The 22,900-nt window shown below is 45.4% G+C and overlaps 1 protein-coding gene across 2 annotated transcripts in view; it reads left to right on the top strand.

Annotated features, from left to right (window-relative positions):
- The window catches only part of UNC80 (unc-80 subunit of NALCN channel complex), a 130,493-nt gene that overhangs the window by 102,422 nt on the left and 5,171 nt on the right, over positions 1 to 22,900 (top strand). For both annotated transcript variants that reach the window (XM_075153728.1, XM_075153727.1), the window contains 11 exons: positions 91 to 291; positions 2,703 to 2,826; positions 5,131 to 5,256; positions 7,130 to 7,253; positions 7,989 to 8,195; positions 9,710 to 9,894; positions 10,769 to 10,934; positions 11,841 to 12,020; positions 14,012 to 14,150; positions 16,175 to 16,231; positions 22,380 to 22,461. In XM_075153728.1, coding sequence (XP_075009829.1) covers positions 91 to 291; positions 2,703 to 2,826; positions 5,131 to 5,256; positions 7,130 to 7,253; positions 7,989 to 8,195; positions 9,710 to 9,894; positions 10,769 to 10,934; positions 11,841 to 12,020; positions 14,012 to 14,150; positions 16,175 to 16,231; positions 22,380 to 22,461 — 1,591 coding nt within the window. The remainder of the gene's footprint in view (positions 1 to 90; positions 292 to 2,702; positions 2,827 to 5,130; positions 5,257 to 7,129; positions 7,254 to 7,988; positions 8,196 to 9,709; positions 9,895 to 10,768; positions 10,935 to 11,840; positions 12,021 to 14,011; positions 14,151 to 16,174; positions 16,232 to 22,379; positions 22,462 to 22,900) is intronic.

Consider the following 22,900-nt stretch of genomic DNA (forward strand, 5'->3'; position numbering starts at 1 on the left):
GCCTGCTGAAGATTTATCTGTTAGTTCATTGGCATGTGTGGAGAAATGCAAGTTGTATTTGATTTTCCTCTTAACAAACCCTGGTTTTAGATTGGCAGAAATCGCACATTCCCTGCTGAAACTGGCACCTTATGACACGCAGACGATGGAAAGCCGAGGTCTCCGGCGCTACATCATGGAGATGCTGCCCATCACTGACTGGACAGCTGAGGCGGTGAGACCTGCCCTTATCCTCATCTTAAAGAGATTGGATCGTATGTTCAATAAAATTCACAAGATGCCTACTTTGAGGTGAGCGGGTATAATGGAAAACCTCTGGGGTCCGTTTCTGATGTTGCAAGCCTTGAAGTGTGGGTATGTCATCTAATTAAAACTGTCATGTTGCAGTGAACCTTTACAACATATCAGAAAACGAACACATGTTTTTATCTCTGTAAGTGTGCGTTTATGTTGACATTTTTGTTGTGTCTTCTGGTAGCAAGAGAAGAAATGCATGGTTATTAAGAACTATAGAGAGAACTTCCAGAAATCTCATTTTTCTTTCCCCAAATTTTAAGTCTTCAGATTTGTACCATCTCACTACCGTCTTTATTTATTTTAGCTGTGAGTTGGGGAGATTAATTGTATTTTTTAATGGAAAGTTACACTGTAGTAAGAGTATTTCTAGCATGCCTTCTCATGAAAATTACTGTTATGTTCTCTGTAAAGATAAAAATAGTCTGGAGCTATGCAGTAGCTCCTGAATGCTCCTTAGTAAAGGGAACAGACCTGCATCGATTGCATCTAGTCAGTGGCCAGTGAAAGCCTGGTGCATCACATAGTAGCATTATGGTGCAGTATAGTAGAAGTATTCAATATGGAGCATTCACACCTCGGAGCCAGTGATACAAATCCAGTCCGGGTAGCGTAAAATCTCTGAGCCCTGTGGATTTTCCAGTGATCTGAGTAAAAAAAGTCATTGGTCTCATTCACCCTCATGGGCATATGTCCTCAACTGCTTAAATCAGACACTTCGTTGGCAGTCTCAGCTGAGAAGCCAAATGATGTTAGAGAACATCAGAATTTAGGACTTAGATACAAAACTTTAGGTCCCAGTGGGAATTGTATGTACCCAACTAAGATGGAGCAAATAACAGGGAGGTGATCTCTTCTTTCTGGCATCACTGCCTATCACTTTCCTTTGGCTAACAATCTGCTTTAAGAAACTCCTGCCCTTATAGGGAATTTAGAGGCAGAAATTTTGATGCTTCTCCCTCCTGTTGGTTTGATTCTTTGCCATGTCTTGCCTGCTTCTCGCTCATTCTTTCTTTTCTCGCTCATACTTTCTTCTGCCTCAAAGGCAGCTTAGGGGTCTTCCTGTTCCTGAAGATCTTTCCTCTTTGTGTCACCTGAATGAATGCTCGTAAATTAAAATTCCCTTCATATTCTCTCTGTCTGTGCCTGTACCTGTGTCTGGCTGAAACTGCTCTTCCGTACACAAAGGGACAGAGACAGCAAAGCCACTGGACCAAATGCAGCAACTACATTTAAGCGTCATTGGGCCAAGAAACCTCTTAGAGACGGGGCTGGGTGCCAGGCCCTAGGAGCCATCCATTGGGGTCCTCACATCAGAACCCTACAGGCTGCCTCCTGTGGGCACTTCGCTCCAAAACCAGTGTCTGATGGGAGTAGTATATGTGTAAGAACAGGTCCAAGAACACACTACTATTTGGAGATTTAGGAACAGCGGATGTTAAAGACGGGATGTATGTCGGTCTGAATAAGAACTTACATAGTGAACGGTTGATCCCCCGCGTGACTCTGACAGGTCTACCGAGGAGCTTGACTAGGGTGTTGTTTAGTCTTGAGCTAACAAGTTCTGCAAGCCTTGTCTTTCTGTCCCAATAAGTGCACAGTCAGATGTTGGCTAGAGAACTATTCTTATTCCAAAAAGTCAGGCCCTGAGATGGAGGGTGTGAACCACTTTGATGTTACCTATGCTGTGTCTGCTTACGGTTAGGAAGGACTCCATTCAGCATCTGTCACGAGCCCTGGAAGCTGTTTTGGTGAAAAAAGCAAAGTGTCAGGGAAGAAAGGATCCTGGAATGAAGGACTTTGGTGCTGGTAGGGAATGAATCAGCCCTCCTGCACAGGGTGAGGAAGGTAAAGATAGTACTGCTGGGCCGGTTTAAGTTTAGGGCAGACTCTGTCTGGGAGTCACTCTGGCAGAGCAGACTGGACTGCAAGGTAGCTTGCAGAGGGCACTCACAGCTGATGGGGTTTGTTCCCTCCGTGAGAACATCCACGAGCCACAAGAGATGGAGGAGTCGCTCTCGGTTGGGAGCATGGCACAGCAGACCGCTTTCCCCACACAGGCACAGCCGAGACAGCTGCCTGGTGGCTCCCTTTCATTCACCGTCTGTCGGCGGGAAGCGTCAGCCCATCCGCCGCCGCTGCTGCGAGGGGGGTTGTGTCGCTGGCGCAGACCCCTCTGCTACGTTTCTCGTCTCTCTCAAACGCCCAGTCTGCTCTCTGGCTCTGTGCTTTCCTGAGCTGCGTGGGTAAAACCTTTTCTCTGTTGCGCACTTCGTGCTCATCTTGGGCGTCGTTGCTGTCTGAAACGTCTCCTCTGTGGGCGTCACTGTGTGTCGGTCGCCGTGTTTGCGAGCGTCTGGTGGGGGGCAGGAGGCCCGCGGCTAACGGCACCTACTGTTGTATTGCAGGCGCCAGGTTGAGTGGGAGCCTGCCAGCAATTTGATTGAAGGGGTTTGTTTGACACTTCAGAGGCAGCCAATCATATCCTTCCTGCCTCACCTTAGGTCTCTGATCAATGTCTGTGTCAACCTGGTGAGTAGCCGAGCGGCACCCCCGTGAACCTCTGCTAAACCTCCCCCTGCTCTTGACTTCTCTGGACTGAAGATGACAGTTCATTCCCATTCCTGTCATTTTACCTGACCCCTCGCAAGGGGACTTCGCAAGTGACACTAGAGATAGCGAGGTTCATTTTTGAAGTGGTGCATGGGGAGATACAGTGGCCGGCAGCGGTGGTCAAGCGATTTATTTCCGTTGCTTCCCACGCACCACTTTGAAGATCCACCTTTGCCAGATTGAGCTGAGAGTTGAGGGCTGCAAGTTGGAGAGTGGGGTGGTGGAGACTGCACACACCTGGTAGAGACGGGGAGAGGGTGGCACTGGGGATACCTACCGTCTCCAGTGGGGAAGGACCCTGGTGGCTCTGCCAGAGGCCACCGGGCATTGGCTAGTTAGAAGGGTTTACGTGGGTGGATTCACTCCACTGTTTGCAATGTCCCTGGCTTGATCTAGTACAGGTTTGCACGGTACAATGTTCAGATCCCACTCTTAGTAGAATTTATGCTTCTAAGTGCGTTACAACAGAGAGATGATACAGACGGAGCCTGTCTGGTCATTCAGTGCTAGATTGTCCTGTTTCTGCAGCTGTTACGCTGGGGCAGACCCTCGATTTGATATCAGTGTAACTTCAGCCATTTGGACAAACATGCGTGCTTACATTCCATGTGGAAAAAATACAAATAAAGGGGGAAAGGCTGCAATAGCATTTTTATTGTTATTGGGTTTTATAACGTTTTCTTCTTAGAACGTAAATGTTGTAACTTCTTCTAGCACTAACAGAAAATCTCCCAGGGTTCACCAGTGCTCTGAGGAGCTTTAAAACCAATGATCATGAGTTAAAATGCAGTATCAGTTTTTGCCAGGCTCCTGTCGTTCAAGTCTATGCAGCGCTCATCACTGGAAGGGCAGGGAAGCTCTAACCTGTCAGAGTCTATAAGACTTCTCGCCTGTTCAAGCAGAGGTGGCTACTTGGAGGGACTGCAAATCTGGGCCCTCAGGCTACTTAGGGTTGCTGCATGGGGAGGTTTCTACAGAGTTAGCTCAAATACAAGTTTAGAATGGACTTGCAGTTTGGCAAGCAGGCACGGCAGAGTGAATCATACCAGCAAGCTCTCCAAAGGGCCTGTATTAAGAATTAGCCAGTGCTCTGAAAATAGCAGAAAGCTCCACAGTGCTGAAGTGCAGTCATCATGCTTATATTCAGCTGGCTGGGAACATCAGGGAGAGCTACCAGGAAAAGATGTACTCTTACTGTTAAGAGTATTTTACCTTTAGCTGTCAGAACTATGGCCGCTGTGAGCTGTGGGAGCACTCCTGACTGCATGCTGTATCACGTGTAGACCAGTTGCATCACGAAGCCCAAAAAGAGATCAGACAGACAGGCAGGGAAATGTCTAAATGATAATCCATGGTGATATAAAGAAAGGGCTCTGCCCTTCTAAATTGTCCTTTGGTTTCCTGGCAGAAAACTGGTTACTGCCTTTCTCCCCAGGCTGAATTTGGAAAAACAGAGTGCATTCATCTCCCCTAAACTTAGGCGTCTGCCAGGTAGCTTCTCCCTGTTTCCGTCATCTAGATGTGTCTAGTCATGGAGAGAAACAGGCATATGCAGGCCTGTGATTTAATTCCTCCTGAGGGACACATCCAAAATGGTTCAAATAATCTTCCCTAGAAGTGCTATTTTCTTGTGCCGATGTTTCAAGGAGTTCCAGACAACCAGGTCACAGGCAGGTGACTCTGCTTCAGACATCTGGGGTCAGGTGAGATGAATCATACTTAGGGTTCCTAAGAACAGCCCGTGTTTGAGAGGAATCTGAACATTGTACAAAACCCGGCTTGGGTCAGACTTAGGACATTATTTTTCAAGTAGATCAGCAAGAGAAGGGAAAAGATACCCAGTTTCAATGCAGACTTTTTGCTTTGATGACATATTTTTATTTGTTACAGTCGTTACATGACATATCCTCCAACTCTAGTTGTTCCACCGGTCCAGTGCTGGTCATTCAGGGCTGGTACTGGGTACATTGATAAATGTACCAGGTGACCTGTGCACTCCTCCATCCTTGCTAGTTCCCTCTTCTCCCTTCCTTTTCCCTGCCAGAACTCCTTCTCCTCACTGGCCCCAGCTGCCGCAAGGACCACTGGGGGGGCTGGTTCTCCTAGAGCCACCCCAACTCAGTGCTCGATGGAAGGCCCCTCCATTTCACTGACGTTGGAGGATATGGCATGGATGAAACTGCAAGTAGTCAGCTGTGGTGATGTGCTCTGTTTGTATTGCAGGTGATGGGAGTGGTAGGACCCTCCAGTGTGGCTGACGGATTACCCCTTCTTCATCTCAGCCCTTATCTCTCGCCACCTCTGCCCTTCAGCACAGCTGTTGTCCGGCTTGTAGCATTGCAGATACAGGTCTGTCTGCCCTGGCCTGTGGCCAGGCCTGTTATAACTTCTGGTTGAGACACCAACTCATCGGTGCTCTGTTTTCTTTCTGCAAAAGCTGGGCAAAAACTGTGGAACATACACCAAAAATGAAAGAGAAGCAACATGTAAATTCTCCCTTCTTTTTGAAGGCTTGAACCGAGCTCAGAATTCACCTGTTGGGGCCAAGTCCACAGCAAGCATCCATCAGCTTAACACTGCCATTGAGGTCCAGGGAGTTCGGCTGATTGATGCTGTTTAAGGCTCTGACAAGCACGTTAGCTTTCTCTGTGGGATCTAAGGAGTTCTTATAAGTCTCCTGCCACAGGGAGATGGGCCCTGGCCTGGGTCACATCCATGCAACCCTACCTCTTTTCCTGTGGGACCATGTGTGTAACTGAGAGTGGAGTTTGTGCTCTTCTGCTCTTACCTGAGCTGGTCACACAGTGTGCCAGCTCAAAAAAGTAGGGCGACTTGGCTTTTCAGCTGCTGACTCAATAGCATCCTTGTTGTCCAGAATAAAAAAACCCATCCTGGACTTTTTGGAGAATTCATCGCTATTCTTTTCTCATAGCAGTGCCATAACTATTACAGAGTCTTTCTGCCTCTGTATCCCTCTCCCTCCCCATTGGCATGAAATCAGACAGAATGGTGACCAATAAAGGGGCAAATTTCCTAGTCTAGCTCCAACTTGCATTTTTAAATATGCATTGACACATCCAGTTGAATACTTCAGCAGGTATTTCTGAGCAGTGGAGCAGCTTGGGAAGCAGGGCTTACAGGGACCAAAACACAGTGCTGTCCCTCAGAGCATGAGGCACACAAGGACTTTTTGGTACCAACTGACACAGAAAGAGGACAGATTTCTTCCAGCTCTGAAGTAATGGTTCTTTAATCAAAAGCAAAAAAAGGGCCACCTTCACCTTCTCTGAAATCTTTTCTCTTTTTTAAAACCAGATACCAAATTAATCATTTTTTTAAAGTATTGGGAGTTTTTACTTTTATTATTCTCAGCTCCCTGTTCACTCATTCTTTTCCTGGGCTTTAAATGTAATGAAAACCAAACGTGTCAGAAAAACACATGAGTAGTCATATTCCTAATACTTCCAGCAGGATGTGAAACAGAAGTACTTCACACCCCATCAGAAAACATCTTCTCCTGGAATTTCTCAGCCCAGATCTGCAAGCTTGAGGGGTTGCCAGGTTCGGTTGCATTTCACAGCTAAGTCTGTAGCAACTGGGAAGTTGCAAATGAGCAGAGTTGTACTGACAGTCATTTGTATTACCTCCTCTAAAGATGGAAGACCTTTCAATTTAGGCTTGACTATGCGTCACTAAGTATATATGCATTTTGATTATTTTTCAAGAGTTGATTCTTTGTGTTAGGGAGGATGATAGGGCAGCACAAAGTGAGGCAGAACAAAAAATGTGCTCAGGAATAACCTCCGTGTTCAGACAGCAGAATATTTAGATCATGTCATTTGTGCAATTTCCTCTGTTCGTTTTTTATTCCCTGTAGTCTGGGTCAGATCCTGATGCCATTCACAGTAGTGCAGAGTTTAGGACTAACACTCAGCTGACTCCTGTGGGATACATCTGATTTTGTTAATGATATCTATGAGTTAGGAATCTGGGCTTCTTACCTCTTGGTTATGACAAGAGCAGGTAAATAACTCCTATATTACTCTGTGAATTCCTTTTACTCCTGACTAAGTGGTCTCAGGGCTTCTAATTCAATCAGGACAGCAATGCCGGTGTTGTGCTTTGTAAACAGGATGCCCAGGGGATCGTCATTCCCTGCAGTAACTTGCGTGTGTGATCTGCTGATGAAATCGTTTAATCCTTTCTTATTATTACTGCACAGGCTTTGAAAGAAGATTTCCCCCTAAGCCATGTCGTCTCCCCATTCACCAATCAGGAAAGAAGGGAAGGAATGCTTTTAAACCTACTGATTCCATTTGTGCTCACAGTAGGATCTGGAAGCAAAGGTCTGGCTAATTTAACAAAAAGAATTTTTCTCCCCCTTTTCTGACAACCGATGTTTGCACTTTCCCTGCTCTGTTGATTTTGTATTTTTGTTTTTTAATTTAGTTTTCTGTCACTGGCAGTGTGTCAGCTAAGTGCCCTTTGGGTCCGAGACTGAAAAGAGCCCCACTGGGAGAAGTTGTTGTTTCTTCTCTTTGCTTCAGCTGTGCCATGGTTCTTGAGTCAGGTCTTACACAGATGTGCTCCTTCTTTTGAAACTGGAGTGCAGGGCAAGACAAATCCGTTGTAGCAGAAGCCACAGACGGGAGCAGAGGTCACAGAAATTGTGTGCCCTTGTGGATCGCAGTCTGCCCAATCCATGCCACTTGTCTGGCACAAGTCCTGCTCCTTGCTTTCTTCTATAGAGGGTGATCACTGGTAAATCCCTAAACGAAAGCAAAGAGTAAAGGGAGAGGGGAATGTCAAAGGGAAATGAGATTATGAGACCACTGAACAGGACATTTCTTTGTGCTGTGTAGCTCTGTGTTTGTGTGTGTTTCTGTTGGTGCTAAAATAAACTTTGCCTTTGCTTGCAGGAGAAGAAGCAGCATAACAAGGTGTGGGGGACGGAGTTTTGGCTTAGGGGACATTTGAGATTGCATCCCATTTTGGAACTGAACAGGGTCTGGATCTTTTGGGTGTCTTTGATGGGATGTAGCCTGATCTTTCTCTCTCTCTCCCCTCCCAATGCATCTCAGACAGCCCCTGGCTGGAGCAGCCTGAGGTCCTGCTGCTGCTCCAGACTGTTATCAATATCCTTCTGCCACCTCGCATCATCAGCACTTCCCGCAGCAAGAATTTTATGCTGGAGAGCTCCCCTGCCCATTGCTCCACCCCAGGGGATGCGGGGAAGGACCTGCGGCGGGAAGGGCTGGCAGAGTCCACCAGCCAGGCTGCCTACCTGGGTGAGTGATGGCTTCTGCTCACCGCTGGGAAGAGACAGAGATAAAATGGAGCGTTCAAGACTGTAGATAGCACCAAAGAAAACCGTCTCAGGCAGGTCTGAGCTCTTTAGGGCTGCTGTAGGTCTTGTCCTGAAGAAGGGGCCAGGCCAGGGCGTGAAGCCAGGAGTATCTCTGGAGTGCATTGCACCGTGAGCAGTGTCTGCACTGCAGCTGGAGGAGATTGCAGCACAGCTAGAAGTCGCTCAGTTTTCATACTGCCAGGATATAGCAGTGAAGCCACAAAAGGCAAGTCAGACTGCCTACCAGCCCTTAATGTCACAGCTGCACTGGCCCTTGGCTAGCTAGAATGAAAGGTGATGCAGTCTGTCTGCCTGCTGGCCCCGCACACACACGGTCCTTACTGACTGATGTTCCCTCCGCTCACTGTATGCTGCTGCAAGGTAGTTCTATATTTTCTCACATGTGACCCACAGGTGAAAGGAAAGAAAAAATAATCAAATTGGAGATGCAGCAGCAGTGCAGGTTATGGGGAGAGTTTTGTCTCAGAGCTCTCACTCCTTCAAACAGTTTCTGTTTCTGATTTTGTGAGGGCGTTTACCCGAAGACTTATATTCAGGTCTTTCTTAACCCATATCTGAGGAATGGGGTAACACTGATGAAAAAATGGCAAATCACCACTGATTTAGCCCCCCACCCAACCTGGATACAGATGTGTGATGGCTGAGATGTCGTGACCATCCCATTAAGAAAGATGGAGTAGTCAACCTTCCCCCAGTAATTCCCAGGCCTCCCTGTTTGTTCCAGACCAGGGGAGCATGGAAAGAGGGAGATTTCTTGTCTCTCCTGTGAGCTAACTCTTGGTCACTGCCCAATTTAATATAGAGCATTGTTTTGAACCTCACTGCTCTTCATCCCCATTTGTAATGCAGTGCTCTTGTGAATTACAGCCCTTGGCTTACTGGATTGTATTTTTGTTCAGATTACAGTTTGGCCGTGACTCATGCAGCTGCACTGCTAGAAAGGTTCTTTTCATTACCCCATAAATAACCTGGAGGTTATTGTGCTCACAGGGTGACTCTTTGTGTGGATATGCTTGATCAAGATTTTTGAGGTTGTCTGATGAGCCAGGGCTGTATTCCCCCCCTGAGCTGCTTTCAAAATATCTAATTCCAGGAAGACAAAAGAACTCTGCAGGGAGGGAGAGGGAAAGCTAGAGCAAGAAAGTACAGAGGAACTTAGGTGTGAAGTAGGAAAATTTCTCTGAAAATCGGACTCTCAATCCCGATCCTGAGGCCTTTTATTACAAGAAGGTCGCCCTCCTTCCCTGCGGCATTTGGGGACTGATAGAAAAGACACTTGTGACTCTGAGGTGTGTGGGTGTGCATGTGCACGTGCATGCATGCATGCCTGTGTAGGTTTGTGCCCACTGTGGCCCCCCCATTCCTCCCTCGATGCTTGCAAGGGACACTGATAACATCTCTGACTGCCATTTGCTGGTGTGTGTTCCCCTGTAGCCCTGAAGGTGATCCTTGTTTGCTTTGAACGCCAGCTGGACAGCCAGTGGTACTGGCTGAGCCTGCAAGTCAAAGAGATGGCACTTCGGAAGGTGGGAGGGCTGGCCCTGTGGGATTTCCTCGACTTTATCGTACGAACACGGATCCCTATCTTTGTGCTCCTTCGGCCCTTCATCCAGTGCAAGGTAACAGTTGCTTTGGCTCCTGCTAGATCACTCCCTGAAGGCAAGATATCCTTTATTCCCCTGCTGAGAACAGAGGAATGGCATTCCTGGAAGAACTGTGTGTTTACGTAGGGAGTGACTTTTCAGAAGTTAGTAGGCCTGTGAACCCTTTGAAACTAAATCACAGGGCTTTGTCCTAGACAACACTAAAGAGTCTGCCAGTCATACAGGAGCTCTGATCCACAGCGTACAGCTATTCTTAGTTCCCACGGGTGGGAAAGTACTGTCAGGCTCGACCAAGAGGGTTTGCATGTGGACTTAGTTTTGCAACAAAGACACTCAAAGCACTTGGAAGTAGTGTGGATGCTCTGAACCTAGGAGGGGGTTGGCAGAAATCTTCCAGAAATCCCTCTTCTGTAGAGAGCGGGGCAATACAGCTAACAGCCAGGAAGGACCACTCCACTTTCCATCTCTTGGGTGAAGGTTCTGACAGGGCTCTTGTGGATGGACAGACAGCTGCTAGGCTGGAGTGGCCAGGGCTTAAGTTAATCACGGCTCTTCCCTGCTTACCAGGTAGACTAGCACTATTTAGCCTACCATGTCTCGCCACTTAGACTAAATCATCTTGGAGGAAGGAGCTGTCTCATGTCTGAGGGTAGAGCTTGGCATAAGGAAGCCCTCATCCCCATGTACCAATGTCAGTGAGGTTTTGATATCTGTTCAGTCAAATACAAGGTTGTCCCTGGAAGACAGGTGAAAACCTCATAGCCGGAGTCAAAACCTCATGCCTACAAAGAGGACGGTCTGCTGGCTGCAGGCTCATGCTGGTCTGGAGACTAGTCCCAGTTCCCTGGGCATCATTTCCCTGCAATGCTAACGTGTCCCAATTTTGCAGCTGCTGGCCCAGCCGGCTGAGAACCACGAGGAGCTGACTGCCCGACAGCACATTGCCGACCAGCTGGAGAGACGGTTCATACCGCGCCCGCTCTGCAAGAGCTCCCTCATTGCCGAATTCAATAACGAGCTGAAGATCCTGAAGGAGGCAGTGCACAGCGGGTCTGGTAAGGAGGAGAGGAGAGAGATAAGGGCCATCAGCCCAGTCTGGCCAGCTGGCTCACCCGTAAATTAACTTGTGAGGCAGGCCTGCCCGCTGCCTAGGAGGGGGTTGGGGTAATCCACCCACACCCCGACAGCCTGCCCCTGGATCAGGCCCTATGCCCAGCCCAGCCTTGCCACTGGACAGCTAACAGAAGCCCAGGTTAGTTGTGAAATGCACCTTGTCGTGCCCATTTTTTTCCAGTAAGTCTGTGTCCCATTTCCCAGCAGCTGCCTGTCACTGTCACAGCTGGCTTGTGCAGCCCCAACCCACAAGGCAGCAAAACGCTGCCTACATCTCTGTAAATCCAAAGCTGCTCGGGTAGAAACGTCTGTCTGTTTGTCAGCAACAGATCTGTCTCCTCCTTTCGCCTCTTGGTCTCTTTTTGATTTTTCTCCGCTCTTACCAGCGCGGTGCAGATCAGCGTCCCCGAGCTGATGGTGCACTGAATTCTCTCTTGCGTGAGGGGACGCTTTTCTCCTGTAACAGCCACCCTTGTTGCCACGAGATGGCAGCCACTGCTTGTGCACAGCAAGAGATTTTATGTGCTTTGTTCTTAAGAAAGGAAAACAAATTCAAAAGAAAATGCCTCAGCCTTTTTTTTTCCTTGGTAATAATTTGCCTTGTTCCTAAATGTTGAAGCTGATCTGGAAAATATGACATTAAGATTGAAGGAGAAAATCAGACTGCATAAGAAAAACAGACAGAGATTTTGGAGAGGTGAGGTGAGCCAGGGCAGCTGTGTCTGTTTTATCACCTCTGCCAACCCCCACTAGTCCGGGCAGAATCGGGTGCCCGACATGACAGGAACGCTTGGCTGGTTATTGATTTCCAGCACTGACTTGGGTTTGGTTTTCCCACTCTCGCGCAGCTTACCAAGGGAAGACATCCGTCAGCACTGTGGGCACCTCCACCTCCGCTTACCGCCTGAGCCTGGCCACCATGTCCCGCTCCAACACCGGCACCGGCACGGTCTGGGAGCAGGACAGCGAGCCTTCCCAGCAGGCCTCGCAAGACACGCTGAGCCGCACCGATGAGGAGGACGAAGAAAGTACGTGGCTACTGATTCCAGCTAAGCCCCCAGTATTGGAGATGTTTTCCTGATGCCCCAGAGGACGGCTGGGAGGGGAAGACAGTTGTCCCTGTCCCAGGGTGAACAAAAGGCCCATAGGGGCACAAAGCTAAGAAACTGGTGTGGTTGCTACACAGCTCATGGTGTTAAAGCTTGGGTCGTTATTTACCTCCTCATTCCCTCCAGAGCTCTGGGTAGGGAAAAGGGAAGGGCACAGGCAGATTTTTAGCGTATGAGACCTCGGCTGAGGTGCAATCCTCACAGTGCTGACAGGGCATTTGGCAATCGGTTCTCTCTTTGACCTTCATCATGGCAGTAGGCAGGGGCTGCGGCTGGCTCTGTACTTAGGATCCTGTTCCTGCAGGATCTTAGTACTTCCCGCTCATCACTTCTGTCCTGACACTCCGACGTGGAATATGTTGTCCCTGTGCTGCATGGGATCCAGCTGTGGCTCTCTGCAGGGTGGAATGTCTGTGTGCTTGTGTCACTCAATTAACAGAGGAAATTAAGCCTTAAACCTACTGACAACAAAAGCTCGATCTCCCTGTTGGGCAGCCAGCAGGTTCTGGGGTTGCCAGGCTTTCTGGTGCCAGTTTAGAAGGAATGGGACAGGGAATCTTTTGGGGACTAAATTTGCAATTACCTCAATGTTGCTTTGTCATTTCGGCTGAGTTTCATGTTATTCTTGGAATTTTGCCTTCTCTCTGCTTCTGAGCTGTCCATCTGCTTCTGAGTTGTCCATCACTGAAAGCCAGGGTAGAAAACTCTGCTCATATCAGGCTTGGGCTTCCCCTACTTTAGCAGGGATACTGTCTTCTGGTGCTGCAGCAGTTGGCTGCCTCAGTGCCTGAAACTCAGGCGCTTCACTTCTGTATTTGAGGACTGCTGACTATTCCCCAAAGACATTAAACAAAAGGAGTGAAAATGGGTGGCTCAAAAGAAAGGCCTTTGCAGTTACAGCAGAATTGCCGTTTGGGAAAGAACAGTGAGCCTGAAACTTTCCAGGCTCAGCCCAACTTTATTTTAGCTGGGTTCATCACTAGACATTGTACAATCCACCCAGGATTGTACTGCTGATACATTGCTCAGATACTCACTGTGGCAAACTCTGGTTTCAGCCTCAGATCAATTATGAGCCACTGTGTGGAACGATGAGTGCTATCTTCCTATTTGCTTGAAGCAGTGTTACCTCAGCCCTGCCTTGGCTTAATGCTGCCATAAAATATTTCAGTATATCAAAATTGGAAACGGTCAAAAAGAGAAGAGAAAATTACACAAAACTTCCCCTCTGTTTTATTTGTTTATTTGTAATTAGAAGTTGTTGTGGTAAAAACCACAACAGAGTCATTTCTTTCCAGGTACTTTATATAATTTGAAACAGCACTGAAAATTTCAAGCAGTCCTGATCACAATCCAACTATTGCATAATTCAGTTCCAGTATGATGTATTTGAGTCAATTTATCCAATTTTTTGGTGACATTTTAAAATGCATGTCTCAAAGGGTGTTAAAGGGTGTCCGTTCTGCATTTTACTGTTATGTATTTTATCTTTTCTAACAGTGCTTTGCTATATCATAGCAGCAGTTTATTTCACACCAGCAAAATGTCCAGTTACAACTTTTATGCCAGAAACCACTGTATATTAACAAACAATTTATTAATCACATTAAGCCCTAGTGGAAGCTGAATTCCCCAAACACGTTCTCCTGAGAGCCATAGAAGCTGAAAGCATCCATAAATCCCTGCCCCATGTGTGCTGGGTTCCTCATCCTGCAGGGTTTTATGCATATGTCTTGCTGAACTGTGACTGTAAAATCTAATGGAAGTATTAAAATTTGCAGGTTTGAGGTCTTGGTAAGTAAATGCTGGGTACACCTTTGGCATCCTGTTGTCTCTTGACAACTGTAAATATGTAGGTGGGGATTGGGGTGGTTGTTTCCTCTCCTTTCCTGTTTTTTCTTTCTTTCTAGATGACTCCTTGAGCATGCCCAGTGTGGTAAGTGAACAAGAAGCATACCTTATGGGTGCCATTGGGAGGAGGCGGTTCTCCAGCCATCTCTCCAGCGTGTCTGCACCTCAGGCTGAGGTGGGCATGTTACCCAGCCAAAGGTAACAACATGGGCTTTTCACCTTTCCCATTATATTCACGAGAGCAGAAATGGCGCAGGTACATTACGTGTACATCAGAGATGTGGGGTAGTGGAATCAGTGCCAGCATAGTGATGCTGAACGTATTCATCCTGAAACAGGGTTGGACCAAGGGTGCAGGGTTGGAAATTAAGATTTTCCAGGATGATCTGTGTTGCATAAGGTCCATAAGAACAAGCTGCCATCCTCAGAAACCTTCCTCTTAAACAGTTTCAGGAACCCTCAGCGCTATTATTTTCCTCTGCTACTACCATGGATAGCAAAAAGAAAACACGTGATTTTGGGGTTATGCATTGAACCAGGGGACCGTACACAATCTGTGTAGGGAGTGGGGAGGAATCCTGAGAAGCTGGGGCAAAGGCATTCTGTTTGATTTACTTCATTTTCTTCCATGTAGTCTTTGTCCTTCCTAGAACAGTAACTAGCTCATCACAGAAACTGAATGTCAAGTTCAAAGACGGGATTTAATACGGTTTAAAACTAGAAAAGTACTTGTTGATGGAAATAACTTTGAATGCCTTATTCCTGGTTAACATGGAGTGGTGAGAAAGAGATTGGAATTTGGGAAATGTACATCTTTAGAAGATGTAGAGAGGTTTTGCATTTCAATGTGATTTTTTTCCTAAGTAAGCAATATTTATTGTTTTATTTGTCTGTGACATAGTTATCCAAGGATATCTGACAATGGACAGATTAATTTATGTTATTTCCTTTGAACCTTTAAAGAATAAATTCTACATTATCTCTTGACCAGCCTTGTAAAATCAAACAACATTGTTCCCTCCCTAGTCTTGCTTGGAATTAAAGAAATAACCTTGATACATGAAGGAAAAGTAACAGCTGTGGTACATACCAGCAGAGATGGGAGAAGTGATTTACAAGAGAGAAGTTACAGATTTTATCTGGGAGTTTCCACAAAAGGGCCCACAGGAACTCATTTGACTTTTGAACTCAATTGATTCATTCCCTTTGTTTCTTGAAAAATTAATATGCAAGACTGCATTTTCCTCAATCTTTCACTACCATCTTCAATGCATAAACTTTGTAAGAGTCACAGTTGACTGATAGCAATGTTTGCTTTGTGCAATCCCAAGTCATGGTGATGCTGAGAAAAAAAGACTTTAATTACAACAGAGCTTTGCTTTTTAAGTACATGGTATACCAGGAGAATCGCTTTTCATCTGTGTAGGGAAAGTACAAGCTCAGCAAGCATAATCATAGTCCACAACCTCATGCCCTCTTTAGTTATGTATGGTCTCTGGGCTTTCAGACTGCCTCACAAATGTAAACTAATTAATGCTAAGTAATATTATTATTGCTTTCCTGCTGGTAGCCCAGCAGACTGCTTGCTTTCTTTGATGTTTTTCCTATGGGCTGAGAAGGCTGCTCCTGCCCGAATGGCTGAAGTGTAGAAAAGCAATGAGATTGTGTACTCATTTGCCAGGATCCACGCCAGCTGTCTACTTACAGTTTCATTGCACTACGAGACCTTGTTTTCCAGATGTTTGTCCTTAGAGTTGTACCAGAAGGAGAGTGGTCTGTAGCTCCTGGGAGATAGATTAGCCCTCCCTCAGGAAGAAGTGGCTGATGGGGAAGGGGGAAGAAGAAAGCTTTCTATGAAGCTGGAAGTAAATAGAACCAAAATACATGAAAATGCTGCAGGAAAATGGCTTTGAAAACAGTTCCCTGTCCTTATTTCCTGTGGAAACACATCCTATTGAACTTCGCAGCTCCCCGATTCTCAGCAGACATGTAGAAGTCTCCATGTAGTATAAGCTCCCTCTAAAGACTGCTCCTGTTATCAGATGTTCTTTCAGCTCCTCTGAGTCGTATATGTGCTGTTGAGCGTGCGAGACCAATTAATGTTACCGTCCTTTTTTTTACTTTTTTATTCCGTTGATATTTTTTCCCTTGAAAACAGAGACAATCGCATGCTTTTTGCATTTTCTTTCCCTAAATTCTTAATCTCCCTGCCCCTCCTGCAGTGAACCTAATGTCCTCGATGACTCCCCGAGCCTGGCCACTGAGGGCAGCCTCTCTAGGTACAGTGTTAACACTACCTGTCTGTCGGTGTGTGTGCTGGGAAACGAGCCGTTTCCAATCTCCGCTGTCTCTTCCCCTCACCTTTTGTCGCTCTTTCCATCTCTGTCTCTTGTGGCTCATTGATATTCAGGCCTGCAAGTCAAAGGTGTAGCAACCCACCTTCAGTTTTCAGCTTTGATTGCCAATAACTTTGAGCAGGCTAAGGGGAAGGGGAAAGGAAAAGCTGTAGCAAGTGGAACAGCAATCTGGCTGGCTAGCCTCGGGGTTTTCCCCTTGTTTAGCAATTGCTTGAAAGGCATGAGAAAGATTATCCACAAGGCATTAGCTGTAGCCTGTTATAAGCATTAGTCTGAAGGCTTATATAAAACAGAGACATCTGTTTTTCCATTCATCTCACAGTGCTGTCACCACAAAAGACTTAATAACGATATCAAGCTGTGTTCTTTAACATTCACTAATAAAACTAATTATGATAACTCCTGTGGAATACAGTTCTCTGTGGATGCTTTACAGTAATTCTCATTATTTTTACAAAGTGTTTCCAATTCTCAAATGACAGCTTTAGAAAGCTTGCAGGTGAACACCATTAATACATATTTAAAATTGCCCTGTCAGTGCCGGAGTTCAGGTCTAGCTGTTCCCCATTACCCGTGGACAGGGGAGTTTGTGTGCAAACACTGTTATGGCCGTGCCTGTCAAATGGGTCAGGAGCGAGCTTAGAAGGGAGGTCTGCACCTTTAACAGCCAGCTCAGTCGTGTTAATTATCCTTACTGTCCTGCTGCTGTGCTCGCACCTCTCAACTCATACTCGCGAGGTCGGAGAGCTGTTGTTAGTCCCAAGAGCATCTCTGTTTCCTTCCAGAAGAACACGGCCCCTTACGTTGGCAACATGGAGGGTAACACACTATTTCATTACTTTACCACACCAGCTGAAGATGTGGATATGTTGGGAGGCGTTTGTGTGAATGGTTTTCATTTTGTTAGCTTGGTTTTAGATGTCAGTAGTGGCTTTTCGGGGTGGGGACGGGCTGCTTTGTTCGTTTGGTCATTCTCCTCGGGTGACAAATGGAGAGTTTATCATTGGTGGTGTCAGTGAGATCATCCCATGATTCATGGTGTCCTTTGTGTGTGTGAATCCTACTTTGGCAGATCTGTCTCTAATTGGTGCTACCGTAGGAGTGGCGTCAGGAAAAGACATCGGCTTGTTGGCAGAGGCAAGAATATTGTTATCTGGGTTTGTGATAAGGCAAAATGGATGGCATGGTCATCTGAGCATGTTTTGGGGCCCGAAAAGAACGGAAGTCATTCAACCAAAGAAGTTAAGTGCCATCCCCTAAGTAGAGCTAAAAACTCAGTACGGTTGAGGAGGATGAGGAAGGAGAAGATCCATATCTGAGTTAAAGCCATAATGACCTGATACCAGGTTACATCAGTGTTGAATTTGAAATGTTTTGATCTTGTTAAATGGAGGGGAGTCACTCCTAATCACAGTGGTGAGGCTGGGGAATATGAGACAGCTAAGTCAACAAACGAGGTCAAATGCAATAATTTATTTTGAACCCTGAAATGTAATCAGCTGTATAGTGAGTTCCTACTAATTTCTGTCACACCAATTTTCGCAAGGGACCAGGACACTGTATCCTCTACCCTGGTCTATGGTACAGAGATTTCCTTAGGCAAAGAGGTTAACAGATGTACTTGGGAGTCAGTTCTGTTGAGGTTTATTATTCTTTTCAAGGAGCAGGCACTAACATCTGAAGGAGGGGCATAAGGGCTGCAAAGCCTTAGAAAGAATGAAGACAGGGAAATACTGCAAATTCTTATAAAAAGGCTAGGTTACAGTTCTGTAAGGAAGAAAAGATGTTTCAGCTGCATTGTTAAATGTGCAAATTGGATTCCTCCTCTAAAGGACAGAACTAATAAAGCAGATGTTGTAGGAGCTTATTGTGCTGTGGGGATCATAGGACAGAATGAATGTGTTTTTATATTCAGGAACATTAGTTTTGAATAAAGCAGGCTTGAGTTTTTCTTAACATAACTTTGATTTCGGCTGGAGGACTACGATAACAACTGTTTAGGATTGCCTTCTGAATTCAAAAGCTGATGTTTAGTCATAACTGACATAAAGAAATAAATCATATGGAGACTAGACCCTTATGGAAGGTAGGAGTTTTAAATAAATCAAATAAATAGTGACAAACACAAAAAAGAATAAAGTCTGTATCCCTTTGTTCTATAGCAATTAGAGCCAGCCATGTAGAAAAGCAGGGAAGACAGGAAGGGGGTAGCATTTAAGTGCTCAGAAGTAAACAGATAGCATGGGGTACAGAGCTGAGGAGCATATGTGTCCAGCATCATGATTTGTTGTGGTTATAATCTGAGAGAAGAGGATATTTTCCCAAATCAGAAAGGAAGAAGAATGAGAAGTCACTGTAATGGAAATCTGTTGCACAAACACATTTCCCTTTAATGTTCGTCGTCATGCCCATCTTAGCTTAATGGTGCCTAACAGGGAAGATCAGAGTGAATTCACATTGCCAGGGCAAGCATAGCAGATCTAACTAAATGGGCTAGGATGTGTCTGGGAATAAAAGAGCTGGAGTTCATCTACATTTTAACCCATTCTCCACTGGCCTTTGTCCACTAACCCTCTCATTCAGATGTTTTGGGACACAAAGCGTGTACAAAGTTCTACCATAACAGCGTGGCAAGCATGTACACCTTTTTAATAGACATTTAAACTCCTTGCTTCCTCTGTCTCTGTTTGTTTTCTTCTTTTTTCTTTCTTTTTTGGCTGCATGGTTTCTTGTAATTCATGAGCATCACTTATTATAATTGCCAACCTGATAAAGTTCCATTTGGCCCCCACCATGTGACTGCACTGGCTGTCATTTCTTGTAGTGCTGGCAACACGCTTCCACAAAGCTGGGTTTTTTGATCTTTTGCTCACCTGTCTCTGCCCTAACTATGCAATGGGACTAACATTATTGTGAAGATAAAACCCCTGACAGAGACACTTAGAGAGTGCCAGTGCATCTTTGTGATGGGCAGGAAAAAATTCTGTTTTGTTATTCCCAATTAAATCTGGTTTATGCGCTGCAGAAAAGCCCTTCTTATTGATCACATTGCCACAGGAGGGAAACATACTGTCAGGTGAAATGGCATTTGATTCAGTGTTCCTTGATTGGGGCCCATGGGCTGCCAGAAAAACAGTATACCCCTGGTCAGGTCTGGTAAACAAGGACAGACAGCAGAGGAGGGAAGGAGGGCTACACGGAGCCAACAGTCTGCCTGCCACGCTAATTTTCACGGAAACAAGATCAGTAGCGCTGTTCTTTGATGTGAAAAGAAATCCTCACAAACCCTCAAGAAGTGAAAGGTTATATCTGAAAATGCAGTCACTCATCTGAAATTTGCGGTCTTTGTGATTCTCTCTCTCTTTCCTTCCCTTCTTCAAAATTTGGGGATAGAAGGCAAAAAGACAGCCACAGCAGGACTGTGCTGTGCGCAGGCAGCGCTGCAAACTTGGCTTCTCGCTGGTCCACCATTTGCCTGCAATAGATATCTGCAATTTCAGCTCATAGGAGCATCCCCAATTATACCAATTTGTGTAATGATTCAGCACTGGAAATAAACACCCACCGGCTCACTAAACTCCTTTCACTTATGGTATAAGCCAGGCCGAAAATCCCAGACTCCAGCAGGAAGACACAAAGTCCAGCCTTTCTTTTGCTCCCCTATTGTTTGTCTTCAGTGCACAGATTACTCCATGGGAATTGGTTTTTTCCTCATGTATAGCCTCTGTGCCCTCATGCAGTCCATGTACTCCCTTTATCTAATGACTTTTTCAAAGTGTTTTCATGTTGCATGTGAAATGAGTTTGTTTCACCACTATAAACAGTGTTTTGCACTGAATATAATTGTAGTCTTTCTGCTACAGACATTTATGTCTCCTCACTCATAGAACTAGGAGTTACTGTTCCTTCATCAGAAATCGGAACAGTATTCTCAAAAGCTAGTTCAATAGAAAATTATTTTTTCAAGACCTTTTCCAGCTAATTCCTACTTAATTCACATACTGGTAACTAGTCTAAAAACTTTTTAAAATTCAGAGGAGTAAGTTTTTATGTAATCCTAGAAACAGAAGATAAATTCTACAAGCTGTAATTTCAGGTAGTCTGGTTCACAAACCTAAAGACTAATTTAAGCGCAGTCTCTTTGCTTTAATAAGGAATGATGTGTTGCTTCTGGACCTACCAGTCATATGCGCTGCAGTCGTCGTCTGGGTCAAGAACACAATCCTCCTAACAGGAAGTAACTTTGAGGACTCTGCTTATTCATAGGCGGGTGTTTGCATGATGTTTAGGATGCTTTGTATGTAAATCATGTCAATACCCTACGTAAAAGCTGGAAAATATGTTCCAGAGACTGGTGATCTCATCTGGAAGAGCTGTCTGAGGGAGAAAAGGACTCAAATGTATCTTGTTTGTTCTGGCTTTGAGCTTGCAGAAGCTTTTCCTTTTTTTCCAAACCACTGCAGCTGTGGTGAGATTGCTGAGGGCATGCCTAGGATTATTAGGCTGTGGTCAGACAATCAGAAGAGAAACAGCTTCAGGGTCTTAAGATGTCTCTCTCCTTGAAGTTGCCCATTGTCTCCCCGGTAGAGCCGGCAGAAACACAGGCATATGGTTTAGTGCAAAGTCTGGCTTTAGTGTAAACTGATAAGGGAGGAAGGAATAGGACTTTCAGGTCAGGTAACCAGACTTCGACCCGAAGCAGACCAGGAAACTCTCCTGTTCTGTTCCACCAAACCTTCTAAGGGCAATAACGTCTGCCAAAGCAAAGAATGAGCTGTTCAGGAGACAGAACTTTTTAAGCCTCTCCACAGACACCCTCCATGTCTCGTCTGACCACGTCCTTAGGTTTGTCTTCTTCCTCTGCTCCTGTAAGGTCAGGCGATAAACCTTCACTCTCTTGGTGGTACTGAGCTCCTCCAGGGAGTTCCAAGGAAAACATCTAGAGAAAAGAATGTTGTTTTCCTTTAGATTCATGCAGGCCAAAGGCAAAATGGATTGTAATACTGAATCTTCAACAATGCATACCAGATATAGCTGGAAGTTGCTTAAATAGGACGTGTGGCTCAGTGGATTCCAGTCTGTCCCAAATAAGCAGCTGCCTGATTTAAAAGAAGTCCATCTTAAATGTTAGTTGCTATTGTAACCATATGTCTCTCAGACATAGTTCAGTCAGCCAAAATGTTTTGTGACCGCTGTCTGCTAAATGACCAATTTTTAACTGTTTGGAGGAATACAGTGCTTTGATAACAATGAGGGGAGGGTGGTATTTTTATGTTAAGTAAAGTAGATTAAATGGTCACTTGAATGGTAGAATGAGATGGTATGTAGCCAAGTATGTTTTATTGCTAAAGATTCTTCTACTGCAGATTTTCAGATATTTTGTGCCAAGATATTAAAAACTAAAAAGCTATGTTTATATATATATATAATTTACGTTTACTTGTCTTTTTTGTTTGTTAGCCACAAAAAGACTTAAGGCTGCAAGTGTTGAGTGTGGGGCCTTGTTCACATAACTCATGCATCCATTATGTGAATGGATCCTTTGTCACTTTGTGTTTGTTTTTTGTTTGTTGACTTAAATTGAAATTAAAACCAGATGACAAAATTGTGATGAGACTGTGGAGTCTATTTGGGAGGAAGAAAAAATAGCTTTTACAACATTGTCCTTGAAAAAGGAAAAGCAAACAAGAAGGCTTTTGAGCTAGGAAGCTGATGTTCTTGCCTTTATTGATGTGGCAAAGGATGCAGAGAAGTGCGTGTTGCTCAGTGGGATGCATCAATCAATGACTGAAAACTGAAATCTGCAGTTATTTATATTTGGAAGCTACCTGTGCGTGGCCAAGTCCTGAATGCCATGACTCCACCTCCCACCCTTTCCTAAGCCCCGGAAGCCACAACCCAAAAGACACGTCCCCCCCATCCTTCAAAGACAGTATTGCTCTTTGAAGTGACTGTGCCATTAGTGGTTGGTTTATTTATTTATTTATTTGTTTTAGCCACAATTGCCAGGGCACCTACTAGTTACACAGGGTGCTCCTGTGCTTGGCCTAATGCTGTCGACATCTAACAGGGTGGCAAGCGTGCAGAGCGAGCCAGGACAGCAGAACCTTCTTCTGCAGCAGCCCCTGGGGCGGAAGAGAGGCCTACGGCAGGTGAGAACACGGGCAGCGAACAAACCTTCTCTCCTGTCTGTTTTGAAATGGTCTGTGGGTGTGACACGTCCCTTTGACCTGATTTGTGATACACTAGTGCAGTCCGTTGAGTTAGCTGGAACCGTAGCGCAAGTCGTAGCTGGGAGGCCTGGCAAATCCCTGAGAGGAGGGGCGCTTTGGTTTGAATTCCCCAGTCTTCTCCTCTGCAGGCTTTTTTTTTTTTCTTTTTAAATGAAATGATGGTCACACAACCTGTATTGCATTACATTCAGTATTGAAACTGAAGAGGCACAAAACCCAGAAGTTCATATGAAGGAGATGTCTGAGCCATGGAAACCTTAAAACATGTATCTGCTGAAAGTAGAGTGAATGGACATCTAGAGGAATAGACGATGATCTGTCCTCCTTACAGAGGAGTTGTGTAATATGTGAACATACA

This window comes from Calonectris borealis, chromosome 6, assembly GCF_964195595.1.
Source record: "Calonectris borealis chromosome 6, bCalBor7.hap1.2, whole genome shotgun sequence".
Lineage (NCBI taxonomy): Eukaryota > Metazoa > Chordata > Aves > Procellariiformes > Procellariidae > Calonectris > Calonectris borealis.